The 18,011-nt window shown below is 30.0% G+C and overlaps 1 protein-coding gene and 1 non-coding gene across 3 annotated transcripts; both read left to right on the top strand.

Moving 5' to 3' along the window:
- Positions 1–9,430: 9,430 nt before the first annotated feature.
- Positions 9,431–9,537, top strand: LOC149492257 (small nucleolar RNA R71). The gene has a single exon (XR_016319068.1). It is a non-coding gene; the product is annotated as a small nucleolar RNA R71 (small nucleolar RNA).
- A 2,886-nt stretch (positions 9,538–12,423) lies between these two features.
- LOC149492256 (bifunctional desaturase/conjugase FADX-like) lies at positions 12,424–17,055 on the top strand. 2 transcript variants are annotated; one of them, XM_089716780.1, is made up of 3 exons: positions 12,432–12,526; positions 15,679–15,690; positions 15,779–17,055. In XM_089716780.1, the coding sequence occupies exon 3, from the start codon at positions 15,783–15,785 to the stop codon at positions 16,944–16,946; it is 1,164 nt and encodes a 387-aa protein (XP_089572906.1). In that variant the 5' UTR covers positions 12,432–12,526; positions 15,679–15,690; positions 15,779–15,782; the 3' UTR covers positions 16,947–17,055. The 2 variants fall into 2 exon arrangements, with proteins under 2 accessions (XP_089572905.1, XP_089572906.1); XM_089716779.1 differs by lacking the exon at positions 15,679–15,690 and having other exon boundaries at positions 12,424–12,526; positions 15,766–17,055.
- The last annotated feature ends 956 nt before the right edge of the window (positions 17,056–18,011 follow it).

Raw genomic sequence — 18,011 nt, 5'->3', positions numbered from 1 at the left:
AGACTGTTGGTCTGTGTTCCTAGCTTTTGTTTGCCATCTTAAAGATTGATCTGGGCTGTGGTCCCTTCATAACATTTGTAGTATTTTGTCTTAGCTTTCTAATGAATCAAACATCACTCAATTTGGAGACACAGAACTTAAGTTATGTCTTAAAAACCCAGCAAAGGTCAAGATTATATTAATGCTGGAAATTTTCTATGTCTTAATCATAGGTTTATTTGGATAAAAGTATGTATAAATCATGTGTGATGAAGTTCTCTTGATTATTTGTGTGGTTTAGCATTTACTTGACAATAAGTTTGACAAGTGTTGTAGTGGATATGTTGAAATGGATATAAATTGAAAAAGTGTGGAATTGGTTTAGATAATGCATGATGAGGGTTGAAATTGATACTTTTGTGCATAAGATTGTGTTAGCCTGCTTGATTGGAGAAGGAAATTCCTCCCCTTGGTACCACCTTAGTGTAGTAAAGCTTACTTAATTATTTTATATATATGATATAAATATGATTATTTGATAACTTTTATATTTAGAGTTTTAACAAAGAAATGGGTATTTAAGGTGTATGTGCTTTGAATTTTGAATAAGAAAGTTTTAAAAGAAAAGGAATTTATGATAAATTTCCTATATTGAGTAATTATGTTTAAGTATATGAGTTACTTAAGTTCTAAAGTAAGCTTACATGTATGATTTCATATGATAAGAAATTGTCTATGTTAAGTAATTATGTTTAAGTATGATTCTAAAGTAAGCTTGCATTATGAATTTAAGAAGACTAAAGAATAAGACAAGTTTTCTGATAAGTGATATGAAGAAAGAATTAAAACAAGGATTTTGGGCTCTAATATACTTAGTGTGAATTTGATGCGTGATTTGATTTTTATTCTGTCTGATGAGCATGCTCGGCATTTGATGCCATTCTGATAAGAAGCTATGATCATATGCTAGACACGTGGGTGTCTTCTGTTCTGTTAGGGCGGACGCGCTCTATATATATTCTGAATCTGATGGCGACCTAAGGCCATTCTGAATCTGTTCTGAAAACTTATCTGCTTCTCTTTCTCCTAAGTGTATGCGAGCCCTATGGAAAATATCTGTAATACAATTAAACGAATGAGATCATATTATTTTAGTAAACATTACTTTGGAAATTACTGATTATGTTATCAAATGAATTTTCAAAGCATGATATTTCGATACATAGTATTAAAAATAAAGAGTATATGTATTGGTATAATGTTTAAGTAATGAATTTATGATTTGAAAGAATTAAATTATTTATGTTAATAATTATAAGTTTATTTGAAGGAACCAAAGTATTTATGATGATAAAATGTCTTAAGTAAAGGATTTATGGTATAAAGAATTAAATTCTTTATGTTATTAATTACTAGTATATGTGCTATTTGTTTTGCTATAAATGGAAATGTATGTTGAATTTTAATGCATTTATGATTGTAAATAATTTTATGAAATTTGTTTTAAAGTAAGTTGCTATCGCAACTTGGTAAGTATGTGAATTATGAGCACCACTGAGTTTTATACTCAGCGCGTCGATTTTTATCACGCGTAGGTTGAAGAGTTGTTGCTACTTGAAGATTAGAAGAATAGTCTCAAAGCAGAAGTGACTAATTTGGGAGTAGTCGATTGAGATTTATATAATGAAGAATTATGGCATGTATAATTGTTACATTTCCAGATATTATGTTATTTGAAATATAATTGAAGTATGTAATTATAAAGTATTTTGATGTATATATTTGGAGAGAAGAATAAGATTTATTAAATGATTGAATATGAAATATTTGAAGTCAGTTGATATGATTAGTTCATTAAGACTTGATAGATATAATGAATGCAATTAATTGATGGATCTAAAATACTATTGAGGATTTATTCAATTATGAAAATATAAAAGTGTTGTTATATTATAAAGATTATTTGGAGATGTTGGAAGTTTAGAGTTTAATTGGGAGTATTTTGTATTCACATGTTTGGCGAGCTCAGTTTTTAAAGGGATATTCTTACAATATTTCTGTACGAATTTTCCCAATGTAAAAAAAAAAATGCAAGGAAAATGAAATGAAATCGCTATTATAAAAATAAAAAAAAATTTACTCGCTAAACTTGTGAATACTCAGTTACTTCTAATTCATAATTTTAGTTTTATGATTTATATGTTAAGTTAAGACGGTGTCTCCGGCACCGAATGTGGCATCCGCCGTCGGGTCTCTCGGAACTGGGTGGCGGGTGTTACATCATCCCCCTTCCATAAATTTTTTCCAAGAGGTAGACATCTTGCTGGTTCAAGTGGAATCTGTTTCATTCCCCGCAAAGTTGCAATAGTAATTTTCAGTTTTTGACAATGTTTAAAACTAAAGTACTGTATATAAAAATGTATCAATCTTTATATTGAGCTCCGCAACTAGGGAGTCATGTGTTACAATATATCATGTAAAAGTTTTTAGCGTGTTAATCAATAAACCTGTGGATATTCTAATTGACTCTCTAAAAGTACGAACGGACCAGTTTGCCCATATTGTAAATGATGTTAACAGTACAAAAGAAAAGTTATAGGTCTGAGCTATGAATTAATTGAAATGTGGAAGTTGAGGCCGAAGATATGAATTGATAGAATGATTTAATACGTTATATTATCGGCTTATTGTTCCTAGAGACGGTCTAAAGAAATGGATTTTTTGAGTTAGGCTTACTACGGGACTCGGGAACCTTAAACTTACTTGGCCCTAACGTTGGTCCGGCCCACGATTTTGGGTTGTAACAATTCAGATCCTTGAAACCCTAAAAATTAACTCAAAATAGAAAATATAGTTTAGTTTTTTCCCAATTTTCAAACACTACTTTTCCTCGAGGCAAAAAAATTTAGGATATAAGAAAAAATATCAAGAATTAAAAATGTTTAGTGATCAAAAGGTTTTCCATTCATTGCAAGGCAGATACAAATCTTTTACTAAATGAAAATGATAGCAGTTAATTAATTCACTAATAAAAAAAAAATAAAAACTAAAAAATTATTTCCAAAACTCAATAAAAAAATTACTTTACAAAAAATACGAATTTGAACCTTAAAAATTAGCCCTTTCTTCAACTGAAAAAGGCATGATTTAATAAAATTTGATTTTGATGGACAAAAGCAAAAAAATCAAATAATAAAATCAAATATTTAAAAATAACTTTAAAAAGTCAAAATTTTTTTAAAAAAATTTCAAATGCCTTATTATCGTATATTTATTTAAATAACTTTTAAAAAACAGTTAAAACTTAAAAAATTTTAAAAGGCTCGTATTTATTTAAAACATTAATTTTAATAAGGTATACTCAATCAAATCAAAGAAAAATTTAAAATATTAATTTTCTATAAACTAAATTGTAGAAAAATAAAAAATTTAAAATAATTGTTTTTTTAATAAATAAACTAAAAAATTAAAAATTTTCAATGACTTAATTATGTGTATTTTGTATATTTAAACATAAATTTACCAAAAAAACCCAATCAAATTGTAAAAAAATAAAAAAACTCTCATAATTAAAATATTTTAAATTATAATCAAATATTATATATTTTTAAATATTTTTTCCTTATTCTTATCTCTCATAATCAAATGTGTTATTTTATATATACTAAAATAAAATCTAAAAACACTGTTCATAGAATAATGTTATTCCAATAAAACCATGTCAATTTTATTTTATTTTTTTCCCATCTTTCCCCCTTTATCATTTCATACGATAATGTTATTCCAATAAAAATATTTTTTTCATGCTTCTCAATTTTGTCCTTTTGTCATATTCATAATTTTATTTCAATAAAACCATACTTTTTCATGCCTTTTAAATTTTACCTTTTGTCATATTAATTTTATCATTTCACCCTTTCTCCCCATCTTTTTCATGCCTTTTTAATTTTACCTGTTATCACTTTAATTTTGATATTTCACCCTTTCTCCCCAGCTCAAGTAGAGCAAGATGCTTCCTATTTGAGGTTGTAAATAATGATATATTCATTTTTTTTTCTACATAATCTTTTAATAAAAAATTTATCCGAATATTTAGTTTATCTATTTCTTTTGATATATGGGAGGCCTAATGGACCCAAATTAGTTTTATCTATTTTGATTTAATGTATTGATATTAATAAAAACATTTTTTTTTTTGTTAAATAGTATGAAATCAATATAAATTTATACCTAAATTGATTATTAAACTTACTTTATGAGTTAATGAATAAAAAAATGAACTTTATAGGTATGTAGATATAATTTTTTAATATTTTATTTTAGAAATTATTCAATTGAATTGGCAATCAATTACATTATTACATATTCTTTAAATATACAATTTATAGCGTTAGTATTAAAAACTCTTAAATTTTTTATTATTATTATGAAAATCAAAATATAAAAATTTGAAGTTCAATATACATAATCATAAAAAAAAAAAAAAAAAAAAAAAAACAACAATGTAAGATACATAATTTATGATAGTTAAGAATTAAGATTTTTTTTTTTTCATAACGATTTATTATATTATTTACAATGTTATTATATGTATGTATAAAGTGAATTTTATATTATTAATAAGATAAACATCAAGCAAATTAAGAAAAATGCAATATCAATCCCGTAACGAAGTACGGGTAAATTAATTAGCTTGTTTAAAATATAAATAATATAAATATTTTTTAAGATAAAATTTTTTTAATTGGTCATAACTAAAGTTATTTTACATATTCTAAATTTCATTAATGACAATATTGAAAATTTATTATCCTTCTATTCCCACATTTATATATAATATAGATATAAGAAAATTAATTAGTTCTTGAGACTTTATCTAAAACACTCTCAGTGATTTTCTCAGTGATTTTATTTTTAGTTTTAACGTACTAAATAATTATTGAAATAATATACAAAAATATCTGAACACAAACAATTAGAAATGTTTAAAAATTTCTATTTATTTTTTATTTTTATAACACTTAATAGGGCATAAATTTTTAAATTAATTTATAATTAATAGATATATAAATAATTATTAATTTTTAAATGTTTGAAATTTTTAAATTTTAAACTAATTTATAATTAAGAAATTTGTAGATAATTATAAATTATAAATTATTTTATTTTTATTAGCTGTTGAGTGTATTTAATATATATATATATATATATATATATATATATATATATATATATATATATATATAAGGGAAAATTATTATTTAGTTCCTCCGTTTTTACATAATTATCCAACTAATCCCAAGTTTTACGCAAATATCTAACTAGTCCCTCAGGTTTAACTCCGTCTAATTAAAAGGTCCTTCCGTCCGAAAAGTTGATTTTTTTCCGTTAATTTTTTTCCGTTAATTATAGACTAAAAGACTAAAACACCCCTCCCTAATTGACGTGGACCATAAGGAAAAATTATTATCTAGTCCCTCAGATTTTACATAATTATCTAACTAATCCCAAGTTTTGCGCAAATATCTAACTAGTCCCTCAGGTTTAACTCCGTCTAATTGAAAGGTCCTTCCGTCCGAAAAGATAGTTTTTTTCCGTTAATTAAAGACTAAAAGACTAAAACACCCCTCCTTAGCTGACGTGGACCAGTATGAAGCGATAAGGGAGAGAATTGTATAAACTAAAAGACTAAATAATAATTTTCCCTATAATTTTATGCACATGTAGAATTGTATAGACTAAGCTTAATTACACGAGTAGGAAAATTAGCCTTCGCTAAATTTAAAAATGAAAATTGAAGAGTTTCATATAAAGTCGATGGAGACATAATCATTTTTCTCTCTTAAATGTACGGTTTAGTTTTAGATTATGAATATTTGCAAATCGAAAACCATTAAATATAATTATCTCTAAAATATTACTATCTTCATTCTATAATATTCGTCACATTTAGAATTTCATGTCTTTTAAAAAAATTATTAAATTTGTATAAATTATAATAAATTATTGAATAAATTTTGACAATATTACCCTTAATTTAATATTAGTCTCTAAGAAAATCATTAAATTGAAGTAATAATTATTAATCATACACAAAGGGTAAATATGAAAAAAAATATTTATTACTCCTTAAAACCGCAAATATAACAAGTCTTTTAGACCAAATTAGACAAATATTTTAGAACAAACTATTTTCTCAAATCTGACAAGTATTATGGAACAAAGACAGTATTAAAAAAAAGGATAAAAAAATTAATTTGATGTTCTAATTAAATATTATTAAATTTAAGTGAATCATGAAAGTAAATACCTGTCAGGGACTGCACCTTAGGCAAAATCCCACATCGGCTAAGCACAAGGTGGAAGTCCTATACATAAAGGGTGGCACTCTAGAACATGGTAGACGCGTTTTGGGTTACAGCATGTGTTGCTGGCCCAAGAACAAAACCGTGCGGGCTGGGCCCAAAGCGGACAATATCTACCATGGGCCGGGGCGTTACAATTTGGTATCAGAGCCAAAGCCTTGTCCCTATGGCTGGTGGTGGGGCAAACCTCAGCGAGGACGCTGAGTCCCTAAGGGGGGGTGTATGTCAGGGACTGCACCTTAGGCAAAATCCCACATCGGCTAAGCACAAGGTGGAAGTTCTATACATAAAGGGTGGCACTCTAGAACATGGTAGACGCGTTTTGGGTTACAGCATGTGTTGCTGGCCCAAGAACAAAACCGTGCGGGCTGGGCCCAAAGCGGACAATATCTACCATGGGCCGGGGCGTTACAATACCTCTTCAAAAAAGTAAATACCTCATTTTTCTTTTTACCCCAAATTATCATCATAGTTTCTTTTTTAGAAAAAAGTAATAAACATAATTTTCTATTTTATTCATATTTAATATGCAAATTTTATCAAGAAACATTACTATTATCATTGATAAAATCTAAAAAAAAAAAAAACAAAGTATTCCATCTATTCATAAATACTTTTAATGTTTTTATGGTAATTAAGTAAGTAAATTTATTCTTATAAATTATAACAAAATATTAATTAATTTTATTACGTAACCTTAAGTAAGAGAGGAGATGTTATATGATTTTGGAAAATTATAAAAATAATTATTAAATTTAATATAAATAAGGATAAAATTGAAAAAAAAAAATTAATTACTCATTAATATTCTAAAAAAAGATATTTGTGGAGAAAACACCGGCTCTAAATAATAGTTATTTATAGATAAAAAAAGTAATTATTATTGCCACCTATATTATTATAATTTCATAACTTTAAAAATGAATATTAATATTTAATGCAAGGTTATCTGTGCAAAAGATAAACTAGGTATATCATTATGGCATGGAAGGAACAAAGAGAAACAAACTAGGTATATCATTATCGCTTCATACTGGTCCACGTCAGCTAGGGAAGGGTATTTTAGTCTTTTAATATTCAATTAACAGAAAAAAACTAACTTTTCGGACGGAAGGACCTTTCAATTAGACGGAATTAAACCTGAGGGACTAGTTAGATATTTGCGCAAAACTTGAGATTAGTTAGATAATTATGTAAAACCTGAGGGACTAGATAATAATTTTCCCTTATGGTCCACGTCAGCTAGGGAGGGGTGTTTTAGTCTTTTAGTCTATAATTAACGGAAAAAAACCAACTTTTCGGACGGAAGGACCTTTTAATTAGACGGAGTTAAACCTGAGGGACTAGTTAGATATTTGCGCAAAACTTGGGATTAGTTGGACAATTATGTAAAAACGGAGGGACTAAATAATAATTTTCCCTCTATATAATTGTGACTTTAAAATGAGTTTACTCAAATACATATAGATTGACACAAAATACTTTCAATTATTTTTATTGTTAGTTTTAATATGTAGATGTAAATAAAAAATTTTCGACATAAATTTGTAAATACCCGCGCGTAAAGTGTGGTATCACGACTAGTTAGCAATTAGTAGTCATTACAGTCCATAGGAAGTTTACAAGATTTAAGAACATCAAAAATAATTTCCTCTTGACCAACCCTTAAAGTTAATTTGCCTTCATATACATCAATCAATGCTCTTGCAGTTGCGAGAAAGGGTCTTCCAAGGATTAAGGATCCTTCTCTATCTTCATCAATATCAAGAATAACAAAATCAACAGGGAAGATAAATGTGCCTACCTTTACAAGTACATCTTCTACAATTCCTCTTGGATATTTGATTGATCGATCTACTAATTGTAGAGACATCATTGTTGGCTTTAGCTCTCCCATTCCTAGCATCTTAAAAACTCCATAAGACATAAGGTTAATGCCAGCACCTAAATCTGCTAAAGCTTTTTCAAAATCAAGATTACCAATATTGCAAGGGATAGAAAAACTTCTGGATCTTTTAACTTTGGAGGCAATTTATTTTGAATAATTGCACTACACTCCTCAGTTAACATTACTGTTCCTTGATCATCAATTTTTCGTTTCTTGCTCAGGATTTCTTTTAGAAATTTTGCATAATTGGGCATTTAAGCGAGAGCTTCAGCAAAAGGAATGTTAATTTGAAGCTTTTTGAAGACATCAAGAAATTTGAGAAAGCTTTTGTCATCTTGTGCTTTCTTCAACCTTTGTGGGAAGGGAATAGGTGGAACATAAGGTTTCACTTCTTCTTGCTCTTCTAGGTCAATGATGGGAACTTTTTCTGCTCTTCTTTTTCTTTTCTATCTTTGGTGGTTCTTCTAACTGTTTGCCACTTCTCTAGGTGATAGCCTGTACCTGTTCTTTAGGATTCTTTTCAGTATTACTAGGTAACATACCTTGAGGTCGGGATGCCATCATGTTTGCGAATTGTCCAGCTGAATCTCAAAATTTCTTATCGCAGCTTGTTGGATCTTGTTATTTTCTCTGGTTTCGTTCATGAAATCCATGTGCGATTTAGAAAGGGCAGTAAGGAGATCATCATGAGATTTCTTCTCTTGAGGTATAAAACCTGGTGGTGCGTTCAAAGCGTTGTTAGGATTCCCATATGACAGGTTAGGGTGATTCTCAACCTATTATCATAGGAGTTGGAGTATGGGTAACTCTTCCTTGATTCATCACATAGTTTACTTGTTCCAAGGTTTGCGGATTCAAAGAGTCTATCATGCATTCTCCAATCCCATGTTGCCCATTACACCTGTCACAAAGTTGCATAATAGAATTGACAGGATTAGTAGTCAATAAGTCCAATTTTCTTACCATATTATCTACTTTGGCATTGATTGCTGTAGTGGCATCTATTTCATAGACTCCTGCAGTCTTCTTCCTTTCAAAGTTGCTTTGATAATGGCTATTGCTTGCCATCTCTTCTATCAAGTCATATGCCTCATCAATCTCTTTTCTTTCAAAAGATCCACCTACAACTGCATCTAGAGTGATTTTAATGTTAGGAGATAATGCATTATAGAAAGTTTGTACTTGTAACCATTTAGGCAAACTGTGATGTGGGCACTTTCTCAATAAGTCCTTGAATCTTTCCCAAGCTTCGTACAAACTTTCTTGATTATGGTGGACAAAGGTCATTATCTCATTGCGCAGTTTTGTGGTCTTTGAAGATGGAAAGAATTTTGCTAAAAACTTTTGGGTTAATTCCTCCCATGTGGTAAAACTTCCAGCAGGACATGATTGTAACCAAGATCGTGCTTTGTCCCTAAGAGTGAAAGGGAAGAGTCTTAGTTTTATGGCATCTACGGAAACACCATTTCTTTGAAAGTATCGCAAATTTTCAGGAAATTTGCGATATGAGCGTTAGGATCTTCACTAGGTAAACCTCCATATTGAATTGAGGTGGAAAGCATTTGGATAATTGCAGGTTTTAATTTCAAAATTATTAGCTTCCACCCAAGGTCTTGTGATACTTGAGGTTGTCCCATTAAGAGTAGGTATGGTGTAGTCTCGCAAGGTACGGACCGGATGTTGAGGTGGAGGTCTATTTTTGGGTTGACTTCGTCACCCATGTCTGCTTGTTGTTCGGGTTTGCTTTCACGTGTTCTTCTAGGAGCATTGTTCTTACGACAAGTCTTTTCAATTTCTGGATCAAAGACTAGGGGTTCAGTCCTACCTGACCTTCTTTGCATAAACACCTGAAATAATTCTTAAAAAAAATTAAATAAAACAGAAAAGCAAATGTCTAAATTAATAATAGGGTAATTAGTATTGATATTGATAATGCCAATCCCCGGCAACGGCGCTAAAAACTTGATAGTGATTTTTCGCAAGTATACGAATCGTAGCAAGTTATATAAAGTAAGTAGAGTATCGTCTTCTCAGGGATCGTATATCAAGTATTAAAATTGTGTTAACATATTATTATTTAAACGGCAATAATAGAGATCTATTGTAAGAAAAGTAAATTCTAAAAATAAGACAGAAATATAGCAAGCAACAATATTCAGATGAAAAGAAATCAAGGATGTAAAAACTACTAGGGATTTTGATTTCACTTAACTTTATCCAATTTATTTTATTACTTTGTTAATCAATGTTAATTGTTCAAGTAGGGAAAACAACCCTAAAATCACTAACAAGCTCTCCCGATGTATTGTTAGCTATTCTAACCCGGTCTAATTACCTATCTTCCAATAGTCAATCAAACATGAATTAAATCATTAAGTTTTGTGGTTTGTTTTGTGAATTCATAACCTAAGGTTATTAACTTATGAAAACCCTCATGAGTCAAATCACATAGCTTCTGCATCAAGTTATTATTCTCATGTAATTTATTACCATATTCATATCAAAAACCCTTCTCCCGATAGTGATTAATGAAATAAATCAATCCATGGGAGAAACTCTGCCTGGAACCATTAAGTGCAAATAAATTATACTTTGAACAAAGAAAAACAAATCTAATTTTTATAAATTGGAGAAGAATTTAAGCTACATCAAATACCTAGTACGAGTATTTAGTTCGATATAGTAATTAAATAAAACTCAATAATACTTGAATAAAATTTCATAATTAATATGAATAATGAAAAGTAAAACAAAATTAAGAGTTTAGAAATAAAAATTAGGCGACAGATACGTGGACGGCTTCCTTGAATCTTAGCCTAAATCTTGAATGCTTGAAGTCATTGAGAGAGAGAGAACTATGTAGAAAAAAATAGAACAAGAGATGATTCTACACTGAATGGCTCCTCTCTTTATATAGACCTCCTGGAAGAAAATCCGACTCCATTTAGGAAATAGAATCCTTATTAAGTACGAAATCTTTTTTGGAGATCACAAACTGTTTAGGCTTGGATTTTTTCTCAATTAGGACTCTTCCATCTTCTTAAATAGGTTTAGATCTTGATTTGCAAGTTAGGAAAATATCTGAGGTGGGCCCATGTAAGTTATAGAGACTGGCTTGCATTTTTAATTCAAGACAGCATTATATTCGTAGCACGGGCGTGCTCCATAGCATGGCTTGGGCGTGCTAGAGACTGAGTTCTATGAATGATCTAGCACGGGCCGTGCTCTGCAACACGTCCAGAGAAGTATTTGTAGCACGGGCGCTCTTCATAGCACGGTCAGGGCGTGCTAAGCTCTGACTTTCCAAGATAAAATGCATCACGGGCGTGCTTATGCAAGCACGCCCTGAGGTCCTTTTAGGCACGGGCGTGCCAGATAGCACGAGCTAGCCGTGCTAGAGTCTGAGTCTCCACTTGATTTTCCTTAAGTTTAGCGCGAGCGTGCTAATATGCACAGGCTGGGAGTGTCAGAGCCTGAGTGTTTTGCTTTGTAATGCTCTTTTCTGTGCCAAAATCCTGCAAATTTCTTTAAGATTAAGTGGATTATGATCCAAGGGAGTTTTGAAAAAAATATAAATAAAACGAAGTACAAATTAGTTAAAGTGATTAAAATTACTAAAATTTCAAATAAAAACTATATTAAAAATACTGTAAAAATGACACCTATCAATTTCAAATTTTAAGTCAACATTTTAATGTTTTTTTTTTGTCATTTTAATTTTAATAGCTAATCAAATATTTATTTTTATCGAACACATTTACTTTAAACTACTACGTAAACACGTAACAGCTAATAATTAATATCTAATAGTTAAAAGCTAATATTGACCTACGTACCCATAACGTCCAACCACTCCAAAAGCAATTCTACTTTTTTTTTTTATAGAAAAATAAATGCTGAAGTTGAAGGAAAGGGCAGCGAGGGCCCCACATTGACAGCCACACGAAATTACAGCCATTCCTTTAAGTAAAAAAAAAAAATCAATCAAAATGGTAATACAATGCAATTGTTTTGATGTGTCAATAAATTTAATATCACGTTAACACGTTTCATCGACTGCAAGAAGTCATGTCTATGCGTACTGTTGAGAATCTCGTTTAGAGTGCTTTAAATATGGGCTTCGTGCAAAGCAGATTACACATGCCCACAGCATAGACACGTAAGAAAGAGCCATAGACAGATATAGGGAGAGAAAAGCACTTCCCCTGCAAGAAGTGCTTTTGAGGGAGAAGTAGAAGCGTTTCTCTGCAACAAGTGCTTTTCGAAGAGCAAACATATCTGGGATAATCTTCAGGTACTTATTATTTTTAAATATGTAATTGTTTTGGTTTACTCTAATCTCCTGTTGTTGATAGGCAGATCTCAGATTATTTTTACTTAAATTTTTCAACAATTAGATTTTCTTGCCGGTGCATGCAATGTGGAACTCCACTACCATTATAAATTTAATATTATAAGGGTAATGAGCTAAATAGTGATATTACATATATTTAAGGGATTAAATAGTAAATATGATAAAGTATTTAACTAAAATTGCAGTTTTTGGACCGGAAGTGGCCTAAATTTCAAGGACTAATAAGTCAATTTATTAAATTAGAGGAATAAAATTGTAATTTTGATCAAATTTAAGAGACTAAAGTGAAGGAATTAATAATAAATTACTCCGAGTCTCTAAAGTTTGACTATAATTGTTATTTAGTCTTTATATGTTGACTAAATAATTAGTCTTTTACATTTTTTTTTTTTGATTATTTGATCATTTGATCATTTACAATTTAATATAAAGTTCCTATTTGGTTCTTCGTATGTTTAGCCTTTTATTTAATGGTGAAAATACGAAAGGACTAAATAGTTTAATAGATTCAAAAATTAGGAGTGATTAAGTTGTTTAGTTAAAATACATGGTCAAATAGTAATTGAGATCAAATTTTAGGGACTAAATAGTAATTCTCCCATGAATTAATAAAGAATGTGAATAAATAAATATTGAAAATTGAGGAAAAAGAAACATGGTATCCTTAGAAAATTGCATATTTATCCCTATTTTTTTAAAATAAATAAATTATTTCAAGAAAATAATGATTTCCTTAAAAAAAATTGTTTGGAGTATTTTCAACTACATTTTAGTAGATATTTTTATATTCCAAACTCAAACCATTTCAACATAAATCATTTATTAAGTATAATTTTTTTCAAATTTTTCTTTTTAATTTTTGCGTTGACAAATTTTTTTAATTTTTTATTTTGGCCTCCCTAAATTTTTGAAAATTTTCTCCTAAGTTTGATATCTACCGGCTGCCTCCTTGCGTGCTCCTTACGACTTTGCGTGGAATTAATATGCAAGCTATTAGACATTTTCGTTGACTTGAAAATCATTTGAAGGACGGTGAGCAGTTCTATCTATGAGAAAACACTTGCTAGGTACGTGACATCTTAGACGAATTTCAGGTTATATAAGCAATAACGTAAAAGTAACGTATACGAGAAAAAATAAATTTAGACTGATAAGTCATGATTTGGGCTATGAGGTGGTTTTAGTTCGAAAATAAATCTGTGCAGGCTAAGTTTAAAGTAGACAATATATTTTGCCAAAACAAATATATTTAATTTAATATAGTGGTGGATCTATTAATGAAGAAAAAAAGTAAAAAAAAAAAAAAGAAGTATAAACAAAACATGCTTACAATTTTTTTTAATTAGTTAGAAAAGGTTTAATAATTTGTTTCTTAGTTATTATAATTAGGGATAAGGTGAAAGTAATTATGTAAATGCAATTTATTTTTAAATTTTTTTAGAAGAAGGTTTAGCAATTAATAAAATGACCTTGTTAAGAACAACTTGTTTTGGATCAAACGTTTTTTTTTTTTTAGTTTTAATTTAACTTTTTTCCTACTTTATGTGCATAAATAAAAATAACACAACAGAGGTGCCTCCAGGGCTGAGTAAAGAAGGCATAAAAAATTAATTCAAATACTATGTTACTGAAAAACAGTCAAAACGCTAAAAGCTATTTAAAAAGTTATCGTCAAACACAACCTTAAGTTACAAGGGTAATCTTTACATGAAAGTGAGTACCAACAAATTTTTCTAAAACTAGCCTTTCTTAATTTTTAATAAGCCTATGCTAAAGTATATTAATGTTTTCTGTAGTCTTATTTGTTCATTCATTTTCAAGTTAGAGGTAAAGACGGAAAGTTGCATTCTGAATAAGCCATTTTTGCCTCATTTGATTTTGAAAAGTATCGTTCCTTGTCAATGTTAATAATTAGTTGGGCATGACAAATCGGGAAATGCATAGAAAAAAAACTTTTTCAATTGTAGACAAAAGTTAATTATGGCATTCACCTTCCCATCAATGATATTAAATATAATACTACATGGGATTTTTTTTTTTTTTTTTGAGAATATATATATATGGGATTTTGGAAGTGAATAGATGTATGAAAAATCAACTAGGTGGACTTGAATTCTATATCTTGGGTCCACAAACTGTGATGGAACTGAGCTTCTAATATTCAAGGGTGAAAATGAATTGAAGAGTCAAAGGTTTTACAAAATTAATATTTCATCTCTATTGTTTGGAGAAACTATTGCGAGGTCCCTGAGTTTTGGTTTTGTTAAACTATTCACCCCTTCCATCAGTGCTATTTTTGTTGTTAAATATCCTATTTTGGTCATATCACATTAATATTTAACATACCAATCATCAGGAACTTCACAGTTTTTTCAAACACAAAATTTCAGTTAAATCTTTATGGACTTTATAGTAATTTATGCTAATTTTAAACATTCTTGGGGAGGAGGGGTAAAAGTAAATAATTGATTTAATTTAAATATACAATAAGAGAATTTCAAAAATATTATTGGAGGGAGATTACCACCTACTCTAGGCATCTGCCGTTGCTCATCAGGATCTCATCTGGTGTTACTTTCATCAATGCAAATATCTTGCCCCCATATTTTTGTTATGGAAATTTTGGTCCCATTACAATTATTAGATAAATTTGTTGTATAATTGTGAAACTTATATGTTGGGGATATCACATACAAATGATAGATTTTCTTTTTTTTTTTTTAATTATTCTTTTTTGGAGGTTTAATTAGTTTGGGATACAAAATAAGAAGCAGTTCACCTATAAAACAAACTGACGAAAGTAAGAATTTTTAAAAATTGTTCCTTCCTCTTCTCAAAAATAAATAAATAAATAAATAAATGTTCCTTCCATGATCATTAGGTAAATGGAAAATACTTGTCTAGACTATTTTTTTTTTTTTTTTTTTTTTTTTCATATGTGGACCAAGTCTGGATAAGTAAATCCTAAACTAGGGGGTAGTTTGTTGCTGTTTTTTATTTGTGCCTTTTTTTTTTTTTTTAATAACAGCATTTCAGTTATAACTAGAAAAAGCTAACTTCAATCCAATTAATGTTTAATAATGAATCTGCAGAGAAGCTTAACAGTTAATAACAGCATTTCAGTTATAACTAGAAAAAGCTAACTTCAATCCAATTAATGTTTAATAATGAATCTGCAGAGAAGCTTAACAGAACAATGGGAGCCGGTGGCCAAAAAACTGCTGTCCTCGTCAGCAGTAAGTTCAAGGAAATGGAAACCAACAGACGCCTGAAGCGAGTTCCACACACAAAACCTCCATTCACTCTTGGCCAAATCAAACAAGCCATCCCATCCCATTGCTTTAAACGCTCCCTTCTCCGCTCTTTCTCCTACCTTGTTTATGACCTCTCTTTAAGCTCTCTCTTCTACTACATTGCCGCTAGCTACTTCCATCTTCTCCCTTCTCCGATCTCCTACATTGCTTGGCCCATCTACTGGACTCTCCAGGGCTGCACTCTCACTGGTGTTTGGGTCATTGCTCATGAATGCGGCCACCATGCTTTTAGTGACTATCAATGGGTTGATGACACTGTTGGCCTAATTCTCCACTCTTCACTTCTTGTTCCTTATTTTTCATGGAAAATTAGCCATCGTCGCCATCACTCCAACACCGGTTCCATTGAACGTGATGAGGTCTTTGTCCCCAAATTCAAGTCTAGAATCCCTTGGTATTCCCAGTACCTCAATAATCCACTAGGCCGAGCTTTAGCCCTCGCAGCCACACTCACGGTCGGCTGGCCGTTGTACTTAGCCTTCAATGTCTCTGGACGACCTTATAATCGGTTTGCTTGTCACTTTGATCCTTCTGGACCTATATATTCTGATAGAGAAAGGCTTCAGATTTACATTTCTGACATTGGGATTTTCGCTGCAACTTATGTGCTCTATCAGATTGCCATGGCAAAAGGGTTAGCTTGGCTGATATCTATTTATGGGATACCATTGCTTATTGTTAATGCTTTTCTTGTGACAATCACATATTTGCAGCACACTCACCCTGCATTGCCACACTATGACTCGTCCGAATGGGATTGGCTCCGGGGAGCTTTGTCGACAGTGGATAGAGATTATGGGGTGTTGAATAAGGTTTTCCATAATATTACAGACACTCATGTAACCCACCATCTCTTCTCTACAATGCCTCATTATCATGCAATGGAGGCCACTAAAGCAATCAAGCCTATATTGGGCGAGTATTATCAGTTTGATGGCACTCCGATTCTTATGGCGCTCTGGAGGGAGGCCAAGGAGTGCCTGTTTGTCGAGCCAGAAGAGGGAGGTCCCAACCGAGGAGTTCTCTGGTATGGAAATAAGTATTAAGAGCTATAATATGTGGTTTGGCCTTCAGAGAAGTTAATTAGAATAACTATGCAGAGAGTGTGAATGTAGTATAGATGTTAGTAATGGAGAAGAAAAACTATATGCGTAGTAGCTTCTTTACGGGAAAGTGGTGTTTGAGTTATGTCTGTTTATGGAACTCTACAACTTGAATTAAGTCGTTTAGTTTTTAAATCATCGTTTGCTCTTTGTTTTTTAATTTCTTATATATTGAATTAAGTCGATGTTATTGGTACAATGAAATATATAAAAAGTTATTAATAAAGCGTTAACCTCAATTCTCGTAAGAGTAAGAACATGAAAAACTTTTATACTTTATGGTCCGAGAGAATTATATATACACACACTATAATTAATTAATTATAATGTTATATGCCAGGAAAATGTTTCGATCTATATCTCTCTCCATTCGATATTATTTCTCTCCTTTTTGTTGTTTTTCTAAAAATTTTAATATATTTAAATATCTATATTTATATAATATAAAAGCATGATAGTTTGCTTTATATGGAAACTAAATATAAAGAGCACAATTTGTCACTAGGATGGCTGTTAGAATTCTAACACAATTTGTCACTTGATAGTATTTTGAATTATAGAATGACAAATGTTAGAATTCTAACACAATTTAACATAATTGTAAGAATTGTAAGAACATCAGTTGTTTTATATTTTCAGATAATTCTTATCAAGATAATAACTATAAAAAAAAGATTATCTCTAGCATTTAATATATTAATCTAAATTTATTCCTTCTTACAAAACAATTAATAAGTAATCCACACACTTAAAAAAGTGTGTATAAACAATATATAAACAATTTAAAAAATATAAATTGAAACGTACAGGATACGATACTTTTTAAAAAAGTAAGACATCCTGACGCTTAGGACACACTAAATAAGTAATACATTAATATTTTCAATAAATAAATAATTATTTATAATAAATCATAAATATAAACAAAAACAATGAATTTCTCATTTCAACAACACAAAACAAAATTTTAAAAAAAAAACTTCATTTTTTTGATAATAAAAAAAGTCT

Source organism: Jatropha curcas, unplaced genomic scaffold, assembly GCF_041381405.1.
Source record: "Jatropha curcas cultivar XTBG-Jc1 unplaced genomic scaffold, XTBG_Jcur_1.0 HiC_scaffold_31_pilon, whole genome shotgun sequence".
Taxonomy (NCBI): Eukaryota; Viridiplantae; Streptophyta; class Magnoliopsida; order Malpighiales; family Euphorbiaceae; genus Jatropha; species Jatropha curcas.
This window is presented reverse-complemented; position numbering and strand designations above follow the sequence as displayed.

What these genes read in the sequence shown, in the direction of transcription:
- LOC149492256 (XM_089716779.1), top strand. Translation starts at nt 15,783, where the DNA reads ATGGGAGCCGGTGGCCAAAAAACTGCTGTCCTCGTCAGCAGTAAGTTC.